This window comes from Lonchura striata, chromosome 5, assembly GCF_046129695.1.
Source record: "Lonchura striata isolate bLonStr1 chromosome 5, bLonStr1.mat, whole genome shotgun sequence".
NCBI lineage: Eukaryota > Metazoa > Chordata > Aves > Passeriformes > Estrildidae > Lonchura > Lonchura striata.
In genome coordinates, this window is record NC_134607.1 from 49638795 (window position 1) to 49657191 (window position 18397).

The 18397-nt window shown below is 36.2% G+C and overlaps 1 protein-coding gene across 1 annotated transcript in view; it reads left to right on the top strand.

Annotated features, from left to right (window-relative positions):
* Nucleotides 1-18397, top strand: part of METTL25 (methyltransferase like 25) — a gene marked incomplete at its 5' end in the record, with an annotated part of 45926 nt that overhangs the window by 15956 nt on the left and 11573 nt on the right. Inside the window, 5 exons of the mRNA XM_021527925.3 lie at nucleotides 877-1021; nucleotides 11050-11144; nucleotides 13605-13634; nucleotides 14786-14859; nucleotides 16979-17072. Of these exons, the coding sequence (XP_021383600.2) occupies nucleotides 877-1021; nucleotides 11050-11144; nucleotides 13605-13634; nucleotides 14786-14859; nucleotides 16979-17072 (438 nt within the window). The remainder of the gene's footprint in view (nucleotides 1-876; nucleotides 1022-11049; nucleotides 11145-13604; nucleotides 13635-14785; nucleotides 14860-16978; nucleotides 17073-18397) is intronic.

The window sequence follows — 18397 nt, forward strand, 5'->3', positions numbered from 1 at the left end:
TGGATGCCACTAGAAGTGCTGAAGGCCATGTTGGATGAGGCTTTGAGGAACCTGGTCTAGTGGGGGAGGGGGGGTGGAACTAGGTGATCTCTAAGGTCCTTTTCAACCCTAATGACTTTTTGATGCTATGAGTAATAAATATGTCTGGAATTCAAAGCAACACCATGTTTGCCACGTGGATGCCAACTAATAATGTCAGAAGGGAAATATCTTGTTATGAATGGTGAGAAGAGAGAGAATTTTCATGGAGAAATGGAGGAAAAAGCAAAGTTGCAGAAAAAAGGAAAATAGGAAATAGAATAGACAGAAGAGCAGAGCATCTGAAGCTGAAGTTCTTACTTTGTGCTGTGAAGGAGAATGCCCATTTGTTGTTGAATAGTAGCAGGCATACTGCAAAACTGTCAGTACTGCTGTTTGGGAAATAACAAAGCTGCTCTTCACCTTATTTAGGAAGTTGGTTTGATTTTTAAACCTTAGATAGGTCCAGCCAGATTTAAAGCAAAGAATCTTTACTAATAATAGCAGTGGTACTAATAACAAGAACTGGAAACATAGGAAAGACCAGGGAAGATGGTCTGTGCTCAGTAAACATGTAAATATTCCATGCAGCTGTGTTACTCATAGTCTTGAACTTCTGCATCATGGCCAGATTTCACCATATTTTCTTATCACTGAAGAGCTTTGATTAGCATTGAAAAATTCTAGAACAGAACAGCAGGAGTCCTCATGGAGTTAGGTATTTCTACCTTACAGCTCACTATCTGCACCACATTTGGGTTTTGGAGTTTGTTTTTTATATGTACTCTTTCAGTTGATGAGGAGATGATTTATTGTTGCCTTTTTTTTTTTTTTTTTTTTTTTTCTTCTTCTTCTTAGGACTGTATGATGGTGGGTCTACATACATGTGGAGATCTTGCTGCAAATACACTACGAATTTTTACTGCCAAGCCTGAAATCAAAGCCGTTTGCAGTGTGGGCTGCTGCTACCATCTGTTGTCAGAACAGTTTGAAAACCAAGAAGGTAATTCTGAGCTTAACTTGTGGCTGCCAGTTTGCATGTTAAGAGTATTATATTTTTTTATTAATAACCTCCTTATGTTTGTTCCTTTCCAGTGGCTTATTTAATACTTTTTTTATTTACTTTATGAGGATCATTCACTCCCAGATGAATTGTTGCTTTTCTGTTATGCTCACGTTCCTAATATTTCTACCGAGATTAGGGACGTAAGTGCATAGTGTTTTTTATGTGGTTATAACTACAGCTGGTTTTATTTCACTAACTCACTTTGAAATGTATAGACTCTTTTAGTCCACTATGTTTCCATCCTTTTGAAATATTTTGTACCAGATTTTGTACTCAGCTGTCTGCATGCAACATCCAATTATGTTAAATTATGCATATACAACAATGAGCAGAATTAAGATTTTGTAATGTAAGGTAATACTCAAAAAAACAGTCATCTGGGTGCTGTGCCAGTCTTTGCCCATCATGAAACAGTACATATATGAGTTTTTCTTGGGAAGATAACATGAAAATTATTTGAGGATTCAGAATATAGGCAAATTTCCCTACAAATGGGAGGGAGGGAATTTTGGTTTTGAGAGAAAGTTGGTATTTTTACTTGAAATTGTGTATATGAAAAAAATTTGAGGAACTGGCTTTCCTGAGACAAGTGGTACATAGCTGAGGTGTCTAATGACATGCTGACCTGATCATCCTGACATGCTACAACCTGATTATCGTATTAGTAAGTCTGAGAAAGGGGTGGCTTGGCAAGGTTTACTTTAGTTATTTCAGGGGACTTCACAGACACGAATGCATGTGGGACCCTGGTATTGCTCTTTAAGAGTTAGCTGCTTAAGTAGTCACGGCACAGCTCCACACTAACCATGACACATGCTAGCTCTTCTTACTTTAATAATCTTTTCATGTTGTTTTTAATTAACTCTGCAACTGTTTTAAGATGGTTTTTTTCAGTGTATTAGTCATAGTAATTTCAAAATTCTTCAGCTCACTCCAAAAGCAAAGGAAAATACAATTGAAATTTCTGTGCTACAGAAATGCATTTCGAGAAAAAATATACAATTACTTTTGCATCAGAGTTTTAAGAAATTAAAAACTTTCCAGGTACTTCTCATTAAGTCTGCAAAGAGGACATGGCTTCCTGTGCTAGCTGTATAGGATTACTTTTTGCGGACCAGTGCCTAAACTCAGACACCCCCAAAGGATCGGGCATGATAACCTTTTCAGAGTTCAAACAAACAGATATCTGTGCATGGTTAGAAGAGATACTACAGTTTCATAGCAGTATGGAAATGAAGTCAAATTGTGTGTTGGATTGATTTTATTCTGCTTGAAGGACAAAATTATTCTCAGAGGAGAACATTTGGACAGAACAAAAGGAAATTACAGTATACTTTTTTTTGGGAAAGAATATATATATATTGTCCTAGTAATGCTCTAAATAATATTTTTTTTTTACTATTACTATGAGAGTGCATATTCTAAGATGTATAATGCTGTTCCATTCCCCTACTAAGTCATCTACCATATGGCTTGTTCTTAAATGTGAAGGGCTAAGAGAACAAGAACTGACAATATCCGAGTTAAGATTTCTTCAAATGGAAAATGGGAAAGAATTCAGACTGTATCTTGTGTCTGCATTTCCTGTGCATGCACTTCAAACTGGCAAAGCATTCTGGAGGATGCTAGGGAACTCTGTTGCTTATCAGATGGTATCAGTCCAACAATTCAAGCGGTAAGCGAACTCCTCTTGCAGCTGTCGGAAACAAGTGGATTTTAATACTGCTTCCAGAATGGACCAAATCGTAGCATTTAAGTAGTAAGTAACTTCTGAAGGTCATCTAGACCAGATCATGGCACAAAGCAGGGCCAACTTAGATAATTTCAGTCAGGGTCTTGTCCATTCATGTTTTGAGTATCTCCAAGGACAGTGATTTAGTAGCCCATTTCAATGTTTACTCTCACCATGGATTTCTTTCCTTCATGTCCATTCAGGGTTTGTGCATTGCTATTGTGCATTGTTTATTGTCTTTTTTATTTTGCACTGCACTGCCAAGAATAGTCCAGCTTAATCCTTTTTGTTGTCTTTCCTTTAGGAAAACAGCAGTTAGATCCCTTTTTTACCTTCTCTGCAGCCCTCCCGCCACCAATAAATCATTTCAGTCATTATGGTGGGCTGAAGAGCCCGAAGAAGCACTGCAGATACTCTCGCAAGTGCAAAAATGAGAGAATAATCACATCCCTTAATCTGCAGGCTTCGCTGTCAAGTTTCGGATTACTGTCAATTTTCTACCTATTTTAGAATGTACCTGTCTGAGTCGTATCTTTCCAATTTGTCTATAAAGATACTAAGGAAACCTTGCTGAAAGACTTCATAAAATCAAGATTAACTATGACTCTGCTGTCCCCTAGTTCACAGAGCCAGTCACTGCCTTACAGAAGGCAGTAGTTTGTCAGTGTCTGCTGAATTCCTATCAGCTATTGTCAACCTTCTTATTCTTCATGGGCCTGGGCATGGTTTCCAGGAAAATGTGCTCCATAAACTTGTTGAGACTATCTGAGTTTATTCAGGTGAAAGTGGGTGTGGTTTTCACCTGTTTCCTGTAATCATGACCTGTCAAAGATGATAGAGTATGGTCTTCATGGGGCACCAGTGAGTTATGTGGTCCTGAAATGCATCCCATCTGGCCACATGCAGTTGTGTGTTTCTGGTTGGCCTGTGTGTTACTTCAGCCAATATAATCTCTGCTGTAGATAGTCCTTCGCTGGCCCAGGCTCTGACACTGAACTCAGGAAAGCTACTGGCTACTGTGCTGACATCAGTCAGAGATGGCAGAGACATGTAGGTGCTTGGTGTGGAGTGCCGCATCCTCACCACGAATCCTTGGCCCAAATACCTCAGCCCTGGCTAGCTCTCCGATGGGGTGAGTAGGGCAGCAGGAAGCACCCCCCGCTGGACCCAGCTGGGCTTTGGAGAGTGCTTCGTGGGTTCTGAGGGCACCGCAGATCCCACCAGCGATGAAGAAGGAGAGACTCCTGTTTTGGGCTAACTCCAAAGTTTACCGTGACCCAGAAGGGTCCAACAGCACACGAACACAGCCAGCCAACAAGAGCACCCAAGAGGTGCTTGCAACAAGTTATATACGAGGAGGGAGAGGAACCAACCAGCCAATGGGAAGACATTAGGGAGTGCTCTTGTAGGGATTGACATATGAGGGAACCAGTGAGGGATAGACAGGGGAGGGGCCCCAGGCCCTCATCCAATCACCCGGCACCCTTCATGGACGTTTCTAGAGGTAGGGGAAGGGACATCGAGTGACAGACAAGGCACCTGGGAGGGGACAGGAATGACTATGCAGTTTTTAGTTGACTGACACATGAGGTAGGGTGGGAAAACTAGGGGCAAACCGAAAGGAATATGGGGGTACATTGGAACAAACCATTACAGAATGAAAATGTAATAAAACATGAAAACACAACTCCACAGTGGAGGGACTAGTTTGAATATTAGGAGGCAGGTTTAGAGCTCCATCTCTGCAATGACGGATCTTCTGAAGAAACAAAGAGAATTGGGCAGAATTTGCTGCCGCACAGGAAATTACTTACTCATTTGAAATCAGTCCAGTAAGCAAGGGCTTGCCTGCGAGGACACAGTGGGAAGTTTTGTTATAAAGCATTGACTAAGCAGCCTCAAAGTTTTACAAAATCTGTTTTTAAAATATCATTCGTCCTCTTTAAAAGCTTTTTTTATTCTCTTGAGGTGTGCACTCTTATAGTCAGGGTTGTGGCAAGTCCACCTCAAAGCTCCTGCCCCCAGAGTAACATATTTTCCATCTTTGCTGTTTCGTTAATGTAAACTCAGAGGGTTGTTCTCATAAGCACAGATGAAGCAGAGGAGCCAGCTCACAGAGGAGCTGCAATGGACTTCTGGTTGCCATAATTTGGTATGGCTGGACAGTAGGTTCTTTGGCGCTTAAGATTTAATACCAAGGTCAGTCTTGTTTGAGGCCAGTGAAAAATTTCTTTTTCACATCATATTAACTGGAATTAACTGGTATTCATAGGAATAAAATTTACCTGTTATAATGCCTAACATAGTGTTTATAAGTCTGGGGTGTTGAGTTGACAAAATATCAACAAAATGTTACTATGGTGTTTTTGTTGGACTACTGAATTATCTTGGTTATCACAAGTTTGGGATTTTTTTTTTTTTCTGACATGACTTCAGTGAATAATGCATTGGATTTCTCACATACTGTAAAAATAGTACAGATATTGCAAGATTGGTTGATTCAGTTTGCTGTTGGACCTGCTGTGAATACTTAGTGAGCATTTCTGATGAAAGTATGTGCCGCAATCACAATCTTGAAAAATAATACAATCAGTATACAGTGTCCTTCTATGTGTCTCTAAATAAGCTGAATTAATCTGAAAATTTTTGTAATGGGACCACATTTCCAATTATGCTGGGAATAATTTTGAACTGTTATGATAACGAAAGACTTTGCTTTGACTTATTAGTAGCTAAAACAACCAAGAATTGCTGTGTAACATCAGATTTCAACTCAGTTTTAAAAAGTTGAAGCCAATGTCTTTTAACACCTGTCTTTAAATTTCACTGCTGTTATAAGCAGTATGAAATTCTAAGATTCATTTAATAAGAAATAATATGACAGCTCTTGGAAAATTATAAGTAGTTTTACTGTGGTTCTCTCTAAGGAGAATTGTCTGTTTATGTAGAGATTTTTGTATGGATAAAATATATATATATAGCCATTAGTATAATTGATTCCTTTGGGGGTTTTCTTCTCTGTTACTGCATTGGGTAGTCAATTACATCAGAGTAGAAGGGATTTTATTATTTATCAGAAACATTTTACATAAACCTATTTACATAGTGAGCTATTATGTCAGTTTTTCTGGGGAAAAAATCACTTTACTAATGATTTTTAGGTTAAAACAAACTCTGTGTCTCTGTTCAGGAGATATTCTTAACATTTTTGGGAGCTGCTTTGTCTTACATTCAGCTAACATATTTTTGGGGCAATGTACCAGCTAGTCTGTGATTATCCCTAAATAGAGAAAAACTGAAAATCCAACATATTTTGAAAAAGATTTTGCTTTCCTTGAAAAGGAATTTGGGTTTCTGTGTTCTGATTCTCTTATTTTCATCCTCCATATTACCAAATACATCAGTACCAGTCTATAAACCAGTGAAATTCTTCAGTATTATATCCTCTGTTTTGAGGAAAAAACACATGAATGTTGCTCTTGCTCTGTAGCTACTGTTAAGACCCACCACAGAGATGGGATAACTGAGATTCTTTTTAATATATCCCTTGGGGCAGAATAGAGTGAAATGAATTACAGGTATATATATAAGAGTGTGTGTTTGTGGAGGTATATGTATTTTAGAACAATTTGGTTGCAATAGAAATGTAGCCATTTTGGTTATTATCTATAGTAATATGACATTATAAAAGCCTGAAAATATCACTGAAGAAAATAGACAAGGAAGAAAAAGAAATTTTAAGAGTAGCTAGCAGATAGAAAAGATATCACCACCCATTATTTTTGCACTTCAGGAGCACTTTGCACTTCCAGTGTCCATTGGTTCAAGTCACGGTCAATTCTAGATCCATCAGGGGTGGGGGAAGCCATGAAACAAACACTTCAAGAGTTAAGGTGGCACACTTAGGTTCAGGTGGAAATGCCCAGGTACCTCCCCTGTTGGGGGGAAGTTTTAACACTTCAGATCATGTGGAGTCCTCAACAAATATGGTCACAGCACTAAGCCTGACAGAGTTCAAGAAGTGTTTGGGAAATGCTGTCAAGCACCTGGTGTGATCCTTGGGGATGGTGCTGTGCAGGCCTAAGAGGTGATCATGATGATCCTTTGGGTCTTTTCCAACTCAGCATATTCTTTGATTCTGCAATTTGAAATAAGAGATAGGTGTAGTTGTATAGATACACTCAGTGATAGCTATCTGATAGAAGCTCTTTTTGAGGTTGATGTAAGTACAACAAAATATAAACTCCAGATTGTGTAAGGATTTCCGAAGTCAGGTCACTGCTGGGTAGAGAAGTCCTAACGCCCTCCAAGAAGCTTTGGAAAGTAGCTTCTTAATAAGGCACTCTGGAAGAAGTCAGCAAAGCAGACTTGTGAAACATGGGAAAGCCTTGAGTAAGGTGGATTCAGAGGACAAATACTACAAAACTGAATTTTTTAAAGGATTACTTCCAGAAACATTATGGCTTTGTATCTGTTCCACTCAAATATAAAAGATTGCTCACTGTTTCAGGGTATTAGAGTACAGATGATTTATGTGTAACCTAGGTATATTTTCAAAGATATTCCACAGCCAATGTCTTAAAATAGCTACCACTGGTATCATGGCAACACAGGAAAACACTTCCAAGCAACAGATCAAAAAGCTTAATTTCCTTCCCAAGGTATCTTTAGATATTGCTGTATAGGGAACCCTTCCATGTATTTGTGACACAGCTAACTAGTCACTAAACCCCAGATGTTTTCTATAAAAATTGATTCTGAAAAAAATATGAAACTTGAAAAAATACTAATAAGGTAAGCTTTACCGATGCTAAATGAAAGTATTACCTATTGAAATTATTATGGTATTTTTCATTAATTAATGTAGCAAGAATGTACTAAAACCTGAAACCATCTTACATTTGTATTTTTCTCAGTGTGTAGAAATTACGCGGTTAAAATTGAGAATGCCGAAGTTTTAATGCACATAATTAAAACATACTCTAGGTTTGGGTTTTGGAAATTATTTTGGTGACAGCTAATTCTGTTTCCTGGAATTAGAGAGCATTTTTCTTCCCCACTACCCTCTGCTTCCCCCAGCAAAATACTGCTTGTTCAGGGGACTTTTTTTGAAAAATACAAATTCAAGGAACAGTGAATTACATCTTTCCCATGAAGGCAAAAGCCAATTTAGTAGTTATCTGTTTTGTTTGGAATAACAGAAGTAGACTGAAAATATACAATGTTGTGGAAGATAGAGGCTATGGAGGATCTGAAAAAGGTTATTTGTGTTTTAGTACTACTTTGATGTAGTTTACAATACATACAAGGAAGCAAAGTAGGGTGTATGTGAAAAAAAATGAGGAGAGTAATAAAGACTAATTTCCACTGAAAAATCTCAGAGGAAAAAATGCTATTTCAATAAATTGAATTACATAATCAGCCAAAAGCAGCCATTAGGTTTAGGGTTGGGATTCTAAGATTCCCACAAAGCCTACAGCTCCAGGGACACCAGGGCTGGAAAAGGCATGCCAAGAGGAATATGATGCTGCACAAACATTTTTGCCTTCACACCTTTATGATCTGGCTTATCCCATGGGACTTAAGTCAGGCTTATTTTTCCCAGTAATGTTAAAGATTGTTGGTCCTGTTGTTTTATAAAGACCATATTTTACTTTAAAGCTTTTTGAAGTAAAATTTTAATATTAGCACACTAAAAATTGTAGTATTATTCTTAGACATGAAAATCTATGGACGGCGTAATATTAAAGGTATTGGAGAACCCTGTCCCATTCTCTTGAACTTCCTTGTCATCATTTGTTCACATACAGAGTTAACAACTGTGAAAAGGATTTTACCTTTATCTTACTTGTATTGCCTTATATTTTTTTTATAAATACCATATAAATTAAAAAATGTTTATGCTTTGTTGTGATATTTGCAGCATTTTATTATATGCGTGATTCAGTCTTTTTTAGAAGTTGGGTTAGAGGTAAATCCTTGCTATTTAACTAATATCTTCTGATATTAAACACCATTATAGCTGCAGTTCAGCTCACCGAATGATTATGCAAAATCTCCCATTTTATTAACTGTTCATAGAAGGAACTCTGTCTGATTGGCTACTCTGTAGTGAATTAAAATGTGAGTGCTTCATGCGCTGTTGGACACTTGAACTGTTTCCTGTGAAATGTTCCGTGGAATACTTAAAATATACTTTAAATGTTTCTTGAATATTTTTTGAGGTTTGTACAGTTTAGAACAGCTGTCGTGTTGTTAGATAGAAGCACAATAAGGTATTTAGTGAGCTATATAATATGAAGTATATCTTAAATAGTTGCGGGCATTAAAAGAATTTGTAGTCTTTTAAAATGTAGCTTGTAAATATATGAACATTATAGCAATATATTAATCCTAAAATTTTTTAAAGTGTGCTTAACAGCAGACTGGATGTGAAAAAATTAATAGAATTTAAAGCAATACTGTACATGTGTGGTCAACTTTTGAATTATACGAAAACTTTCTAACTTAAAGCATTCGTTTCCCTCTCTTTTTCTCCTACTTTACAGTTTCAGTAATTTAAATGAAGATGGTGCATTGATTGATAATCTTCCAAAGATTACCTGAATTATGCATGAATACAGTGCACTGATACTGAGATTGTAGCTCCCAGGGTAGTAACTTTAACTTGAATGAATGATTAGTTTGCCTAGAGGACAAGATATAAATTGGAAGGGATTTGCTTGAAAAGATCAAGGATTTAATCTTTCTAACTCAGTTCGCAAATTTTTATTTCAAAATATTTTAACAGTGATATTAGAAAGACATATATGAGAAGCATACAATAGGAACTGTCAGTCACTGTTTTCTTGCATTCAATAAGTTCTTACTGCCATCCTTGCAGCAGAAATATCCATATATTCTATGTACTCCATAATTAGACTTGAAGTTAATTAATATTTTAGAGCTTGTCATGAGGCACTTACAAATTCTTATTACATTCCTAGTGCTGAAACCACTTGCAATCTGGTCAAATTGCATCTTTATTTCTAAAAAATCTTCTTTCTCCTTTTGCTAATAATGCTAATAATTAAAATCCTATTCTTAAATCATGGTTCTCAAACCAGTATTTGGCCCCTAAGCGCCTCTGATGTTCCTCAGGGTTAAAAGGAGGGCAAAGTGTGATGTTGCCTGCAGAGGTTTCTTGCCTGCTTGCTGTTAGTCTCTAGTGGTCAGCTGAGACTGGGCACTTCTGCAGGAAAGCCAAAGGCTTTCCCTCCCTCCCATGAGTTGTAGGGAGGGTTCTTTTTTGGCTTTTTTTTTCTTTGCTTAACTTTTGCAGAGTGAATTCTGCTTATATGTATATATCTCCAACTGTTGGTAAATTTTCTGCTGTCCCCTCTTTTTAACCCCATTATATCATTTATTCTGAAATATGCCCCAGTCACCTTCCTGTGCTAAAAAGCTAGGATCTCGGCCAATTTGTATTTTTTTTTTTAAGAAAGCAGTAAATCTTACTCACTGATCTAAAAATCATCTGACATGTGTTAAAGAAAACTCTAAACTTTTAGAGTTTATGTACATTTAGACGTGACTATTAAGAACATCTATAAGGTAATCTCTGTACCAGTTTTCCCACACTTGCATTTGTGTTAAATATGAATAATTGCCTTGTTATTCAAAATACAAATGATGCTGAAACTGAGAACAGATTGTGATGCAAATGCTTCTTGGTGTTTTGAAGAAACAGCAAGAGCCTTTGCAGCTGCTCTTTTCTGGAAAACAAACATTCTGCCTTACATCAGAATGTTGTTTCAGAATTGGAATAAACAAATACATATTGTTCTGTGTGATATCTGAAAGATGTTTGGGATAGAATAAGAAAACAGTGAGAAGTGGTACTGAAGCCTGGCTGTATGGAATCACTGCTTGGCTTACATCTTGTGATTCATGTCATGGTGAAGGTTGCCATGAGTATTTGCAAACTTTTCTCTTGTCCCTTTGACTGTTTTTTCAGTGGAGTTTTGTAAAGGACACTCACTTTAAAATTGTTTTGGAAAATGTGAAAAGACCAGAAATTCAGCATAAACCAAAAACATCTGTTATAGTGAAAACATGTTTTTTGTAGCACCACCACAAGGTCTGGTACTGTATGAGAACATGTTTCTACTATATTACCTACTGTTCATCTTGCTCAACCATTGTGTATTCTGTAAGAGGAAAAGCTGTGCCTTTTTTATCCTCCATATTGCAGAATGCCACAACCAAGTCTGGGGATTTCCTATGTGTCAGTACTTGAAGAACAAAGGCTGGTGCTGTGGTCGCAATGCTAGGATGTCAGCATGCTTGGTATGGTTCCCCTTCCTTTCGTTTCCTACTGAGAGCTTTGTCCAGATGTTACAGGATTCATTGTTTTTGGCTGCTGATCCTGAAGCCATGACTTCAATCCAAGAATCTACAGGATAGCATCATTAATGTTGTAAGCATGATGTATTATATATAAAAAAATAGTATTTACCTTCCAGCTTTATATATTTTATACTTGCTGAAGGCATGAAAAAATGAGCATTGATAGAAATGTATTTTAAGAGTGGACAGAAAGGCCAAAACTTTGCTGAAACCTAAACAAGGTAACCCCTCAGGATAATAGTTCTTAGCCAAGGAATTAGCGAGAAACAAGGTAATTGTAGAAGGATTGCAATCAGTAACTCCCTCAATGCCCTCATGATTCATAATGTTGAATGTTCTAGCTGTTTAAAACCTGAACAACCCTGCCTATTCCAAACATTGGAGGAGCTCTAAAAATCCATGTAGCTTAAGAGTCTGGAAACATCTTTTTAACATTCCACCAAGAGATAAAGTACTTTTAGAGACTTAGCCTTATCAAGATGGTATGATGAGCTGTTGTCTAATTTGAAAAAACAGGTACTGAAAATGTTTGCCACTGTTTGAGTTAAAAGACCACTATTCCTTCCCTCTATTAATTTTTAATTTATGGTATCCAGATAAATCACATCAGGTTGTGTCTAGGCTCTGCTGCTGCCTCTATACCTCCATTACAGAGAACAGTATAGACTGAAGACTCAGTGTGGACTAATGTATTGAGGTTATGTAAACTTGAACTACCATGATAATTAAATGCTGTCAGGAGAAAATATAGGAGGACAGTTGTTTAGGATCCATGAGGCTTAAATGTGTTACCCTTGGCAAAGTAAAAGAAAAGAATTGTTCATTTTAGAGATGTAGCTGTAAAACTCAGCAGAAGAAAAGTGCTTTCTAAAGGGAATTGCCTTTTCTCTTTTGCTTGTTGGTGTTATACAATACCAGTCCTTCCTCAGCTGACACATTAGCTGTTTCCTATTCTATTTCTTTTGGAAAGAAAAAGGTTGGGCTGTTTTTTAGGAGTGGTAGGAAGATAAATTTTATAACCAAATGACCCCCAAGAGAGTACTGATCATGCTAAATATATCTATTTTAGATTTCTCACAAATCACAGAAATCTGGCAATTAAAAACTTTTTGTTTGAATATTCACAAAAGGCAAAGAGTTCTCCTGTGTAACTACATACTTCTGTTATGTCTGTAATTGTCTATATGCATTTTTCATTACTAGGATTTTCCTTGCCATGTAGGATGTACAAGGGAGCCAGCACAGAACCACTAAGCACCCACATTTCTTGGCCTAATGGGTGGTTAGCAGAAAGTCTGCTGAGAATGACACTCAAAGTTTAAATTGGTTGAATTGGCAAGGGCCAGACGTCTTGGGCAAGAGTTCCAGCTTCAGAGCCTTACAATATATCTTGGAACCCATATCCATCTCCTCAGCAGCAGCAGATAGATGCTGCTGTGAGAGCATACACAGCAAAAGGCAAACCTAATAGTTGGCCAAAGCCATGAATGTAGGAACTGCAATTATGTGGACTGTGTTTGAAATACAAGATTAGTGTGAAAGTGTGAAATACAAGATCAGTTCTATAACAAGGAGAAGGAGTGGGTGATTGTGTAACAGGCAGTCTTATTTACTGTAGTGAAGTTTGGGACTAAAGGTGATAATCATTTACAGATGAGGCATTTTTGGTTTGCTACCTAATTGGATGTAGTATCAGATAATCAGATACTGAGGTTTTGTCTTCATTTTTACTATGATCTTTAAAACTCTGTTGAAAGCTTTTTAGGTACACTATCTTTTCAACTGTAAAAGAATATTACTTGCTTCTAATTATTTGTTGTTCTTTGTCACTATGCATCATAAAAATCATGTAGTCTCACATCTACATCAGCATCTACAGTATGAAGACTAGTGAAAAATAATGCACAGTATTTTAAACTGCAGTCTAGCTGAAGTTACTTCATTTGCCTGTATATCAGCAGTTCAGTTTATCTGAGTACTCGTGATTAAAACTAATATTATCCATCGAACTAATATTTACTTTTAAATAATTAAATATGTAAAGTGAATTATTTCTATTTCAGTAGAAATAGATTCAGTAAAAATGCATTTGCTGTTAGCACTTTCACAGAAAGTAATCCTCTGAAATTCTTGTGTGATAGAAAGAAAAACAAGCAAATTTCCCATGTATATATTTCCACACAGTTGGATATCATTGCTTCTCCTATAAATAAACCAAAATAACAAGAGTAGCTGCTTATGAATGCCTAAAGGTATTAACACTTTAAAGTGTGCAAGCTCATGTTATGTCACACCATTAATCTTTTAAAATGTCATCTCCTCTGATTTTTATACAATGTGTTTAAATATGTTATGATAAAGAATAAACATATCAGCAATTTAATTCCTTGACTCTTAAAGGCTTTGGAGAGAGTTGCAGTTGGCCAAATGGTAAGTAATACTATTTATTTTAGCCATTCTAAGATAAAATGTGGTTTCCCCCCTTGAATGTTCTTAATCCATGGCCTTTTATTGAACTTCTGCATATCTGGAGTCTGAAATACTGGCCTACGCTATGTCAAATCCTGATAGATAGCGTGTGTCATCATGAAATCACATTTTTATTGCTGTGCTTGTACTAAGTGAATCTGTTTTCCTTTGACAATTAAGAGTCTGAAAAAAAAAAGCACAGCTTAAAATTTAAGGCATTAAACTACCCTTCCTAATTTCCTTTGTTATCTTTCAGCTAATGCATAAATTCAGGGCAAATGTCCTTCTGATATCCCTGGTTTGGATCACTCTATCCCAATGTTTTATCAACTAATGTAAAAATAGACATTGTTATGACAAAAGCTTGAACTTGTTAAAAACATCATAATTCTCATTTTTAATCCATGTAGAGGATTAAAATATTATACATTAAAATGTATAATATTTTAAATAATAGTAAATAGTAGTAGAATAATAAATATTTTCAATTTTTTTGATTTATTGTTGTGCAGTTATCCTTAAGGGATGGTTGGCACCAACTGTGCAATTATTTAAAAGGCCAGGCTGAGAGATTTCTTTCCATATTTAATAAGCCCACTGACCCCAGCTCTTTCTGTGTGTTTTTAATTGGCAATCATTAACTGGTTATATGCAAACATATTTTTCATAGACAAATATATGAAATTCTTAGTATTTTTTTTTTAGCATAATACTTTCTGCATGGTTCAGACTACAGTCTGACCACAGATGATTCAGCTAGGTAATTACTCCTTTTGTCTTCAAAACAACTTATATAATTGTTGTTTATTTTGCATATTAGAATTCAGATCATGAACAGTGTGTTTTTGTCTGTTGTCTTTCTTTCCATCAAGAGTGTCTGCGTGGTTTTTTTTTTTTCCTTTCTTCCATTTATGGTTATATTAGAAGCTGACTTAAAAACATAATTTTAACTGGATGCAATAACATTAATAAATTGTCCTCTTAAGTCTGGTATGACTGATCATAAAGTATAAAATTCAATAAACAGTTAGGGAAGCCAATACTGGTTTTGTTACTCTGATCTTAATTTCAGTGCCAATTTTAAATCCTTGCCATTGTAAAATTTTTTGCAGCTGCCTACAGAATCATTGTTTTATCGAGCTGTTCTTCAGGTGATTGTAGAAGAAATTTATGGAGTCACCAAAAGGTAGTAAGCTCTGAATTCACAGAATACCAGCTAAAGACTGATCTGATTCTCATTCACCTCTGTGCTATAGAGAAAGTATATTTTGGAAAGCAGAAGGAATGTCAGAATCAGTCTTACCGGGTTGTATATACACATGGGTATTAAAATGCAAGATAGCTTTGCTCACCCTCCATCCACATCAAAAATGTATTGCCCTTCCTTTACATGTAGATGAAATAGGCCCTCTTTGGTACTGGGTACGTGGGTAAAGCAGATCTTCACCTGAGAATACTCAGCAAATGCACTGAGAAGTTAACGCAGTCCTGGGCTACATTGTCATGCAGTGGTCCTGGCAGCTTTGATACTGCAGATGGAAAAAGGCATTTCTGTTTGTCCTGAGAAAAACTGCCGACAGCTCAATGGCCATCATGGCTCTAAAGAGCTACTCACTGCCTGTGCCTACACTGGCAAATGCTGCTTCCTTGTAGGAATGGGATTTGGAGAGCTGCTGCTGAGGACCTGACATCTACATTATACTCTTCTGTGGTTGCAGTTGGATTAAATTTTCTCTTATTCTGTGGGATGTATGCCTGTTAGTAGTTGGAACACATCCAGAAGCACACCTTTCAGTTTAATTTAGTTTGAAAAGAACCTCTTTTCGAGCCCTGATACTATTTCATGGTGTGAGCCAAGCCATGAGAGGTGGAGAAAACCAGAAAATTTGCTTCAGAAGTATACTCCTGATCTAAAATAAGTGCTAATGCAAATACCCTTAAAACTTTTGCTGAATGTCGAGTCAGACAGCTTACCCTTCAGAAGGTCAAATTCCAGAAAAAATAAATGCTTCTTTGTTTTAAAATTGCATAAAATATCACACAAAAAGTCATGGCTGCTAAATTGCAGACAAAAGAAAAACTGTGAGGTAGATTTTTCAATTTTTGAAGGAAGTATAATTTGGAGGAATTAATTAAGATTATATGTCTGTAGTGAACACAATGTCTTGGAAAGACCTGCCTCACCCCCATTATTTGGTTTTTACTGAGCAAGATGTTAAATGCCCATCTTTGTAGGAATGATGTAACAACACACTCATTAACTGATTCTCAGGCTTCATCAGCCTAGGTGCATTTGAATATTAAATATGACAGCAGAAATTATTATCAATGAGTGAGGGTTCTTGACAGCTAAACAGCATTAGTACTACCACTGAGTGAAATCTTTTGAAATCTTTCTGTTGACTCCAGATGTTCGTTCCAGATTTTAGATAAGGAGATAGATTTTTCTAAGAATTAAGAGGGAGAAAAGTTTTAAACTAAGATACTTCTATTCAGTTTTTAACTGGGAGGGTGTGGGGAAAATATATTTTTTGTTAAGTAATTCAGTAGCTGAACATTCTGTACCTGAATATTTAACTCTTACTCTGCACATATGGAAGAGAAATAATGTTAGATTCAGTCAAGAAAGTGAATTCAAACTAAAAAAAACTTTCTTTGTTGTTTCTCCAAGATATTTTAAGCACAGAGAACAAATATGAGTGGTCTGGTAGGATTCATTATTCCTATATGTTTTTTTAAGTTTTTGTGCATTATTTTAGTGTATTTTTTGAAAAAAAAACACACATTTTTGTCTAGCTTGAAATGCAGGCTATTGAATCGTGAACAGGACAGAATTCTGGCACCATTTAGTGAAATAAAAATTGAAAGGATAAGAACACCAGGTAACAAGCAAAAGTGGCATTTGCTCAGTCCAGTGGTTGCTGTTAAATAAATTACAGCAGCATCATGGTAGATTATGGAAGTAATATAGAAGTATAGAAGGAAATGTCTATCATTGGAAATAATAATTCATTCATATAAGGAAATAGAAATGTTAGTGAAGAAATTAAAAAGAAACTTCAACTACTTTTCAAAATTTTAGGTAAAATAATATCTGTATTATAACCATAATACAATTATACCATTGCTGTGTCTAGAAGTTACTTCAAGTATTAGCTAGATTATTTTACGTGGAAGGGGGAAAAAGGCGAGTTGTTAGTAACTTGGCAGTAGTAGCCATCCAACTGATATATTTCTTCTGATAAAAATATCTGAATTTTGTTGTTGGATGTATAAAAGCCTATACTTCAGTACTGTATTTGCAGTGATCGACATGTTGGAAAAACCTTCTCCAAATCATCCTCCTTCATAGATTATGTCAGACGGTCTCTGAAAAAGCTGGAACTGGATGATTCAAAGGTGAGTCTCTTAATTAGTGACTATATGAAATTGTTATATCCATGTAAGTTCTCAAGTCAGCACCAAAATGCAATGTTGTAGCCATTGAGTTTATTTATGTCATATATTGCTATATGAATATTATGTTTGAAGACTTAATACCTTTAAATTAGTAAATGTTAAGGAAACAGATGAAGATTTTAAATCACTTTGTTAGATAGAGAAAAAGAAGTAAGTATAAAGTAGAGATTTTAAATAATATTGAGATTTTGTGTTCTTGAGTATCGTCTTAGTCTTAGTCTTACAACTGCTCCATTGGTCAACAGATGGCAACATAGCATTAGGCATGGAATATGACTGTGTGAAGATCACATCCGTGTTGTGAGAACAAATTGTGCAAAGGAGACAATAGAGAATACTAGACAGGTTGTTAACAAACTAAGTACAATCAAAGGAAAAGTGGGAGTGGCAAGCATGTAAAATATTTAAGGTAAATGTTGTTGCAGTCTTTGGTAATGTTTAAAACCTGTAGTCAAAATGTTAAATCACTTACAATTTGCCAGACACATCGAAGCATGAGTTAGGAGCAACGGGCAAAACCAAATAAGTGAGTAAATTCAAATGACATTGGAATCATCCTGACACTGTCAAAATAAAGACTTATGCCTGAAGTGTGCTGTATTTTAAAGGATTATATTTAATTCTGTAGTTAGCAGATCACATCTAAAGAATGTAGTTACCTGTTTGCTTTTCTGTATGAATAGGCAGTGACAATTTGCATTCAACCCAGCTAGAAATAAAATCATGTCTTTCTTCATGTGTATACAGTCACCCAAAAAGCAATAGGGGACTGTTTGTGTAATAATCAGTTCACAAGATCATTGATTGAACTCTGCTAGTACAGATTTGTTCACTGTTTTCTTTAAAACCGGTAAGCATAGAAAGTTTGTGTCAAGAGGTCTGATTTTAGATATGTTGCCTTTTGCTAAGAAGGGTCTGGACAAATGCAAGTTGCCCTGAGACAAAGATGTCTGTCAACACTGCTTCAAATGGCACATTTATGTGGTTGCTAATAAATGCTTACTTTTGCTCATGTTTCTCCTCGTTTTATGTGCAGCTGGCTGCATACTGAAGACTGGATTTTATGCTGATGTAAACAATATTATTTTTTATTTCCCAGCTATATTGAAATCTGCAGCAGCACAAAACCAGTGCTATTTTGATACTACTGAGAGGAAAGTTGTTACTGCTCCCTTAACAGTGGTTCTGACCCTACAGTTTTCATGGTGGAGTCAGCACTGTATCTACACAATATTGGAGAATATGTTAAATGCCTCTCTTCAGAA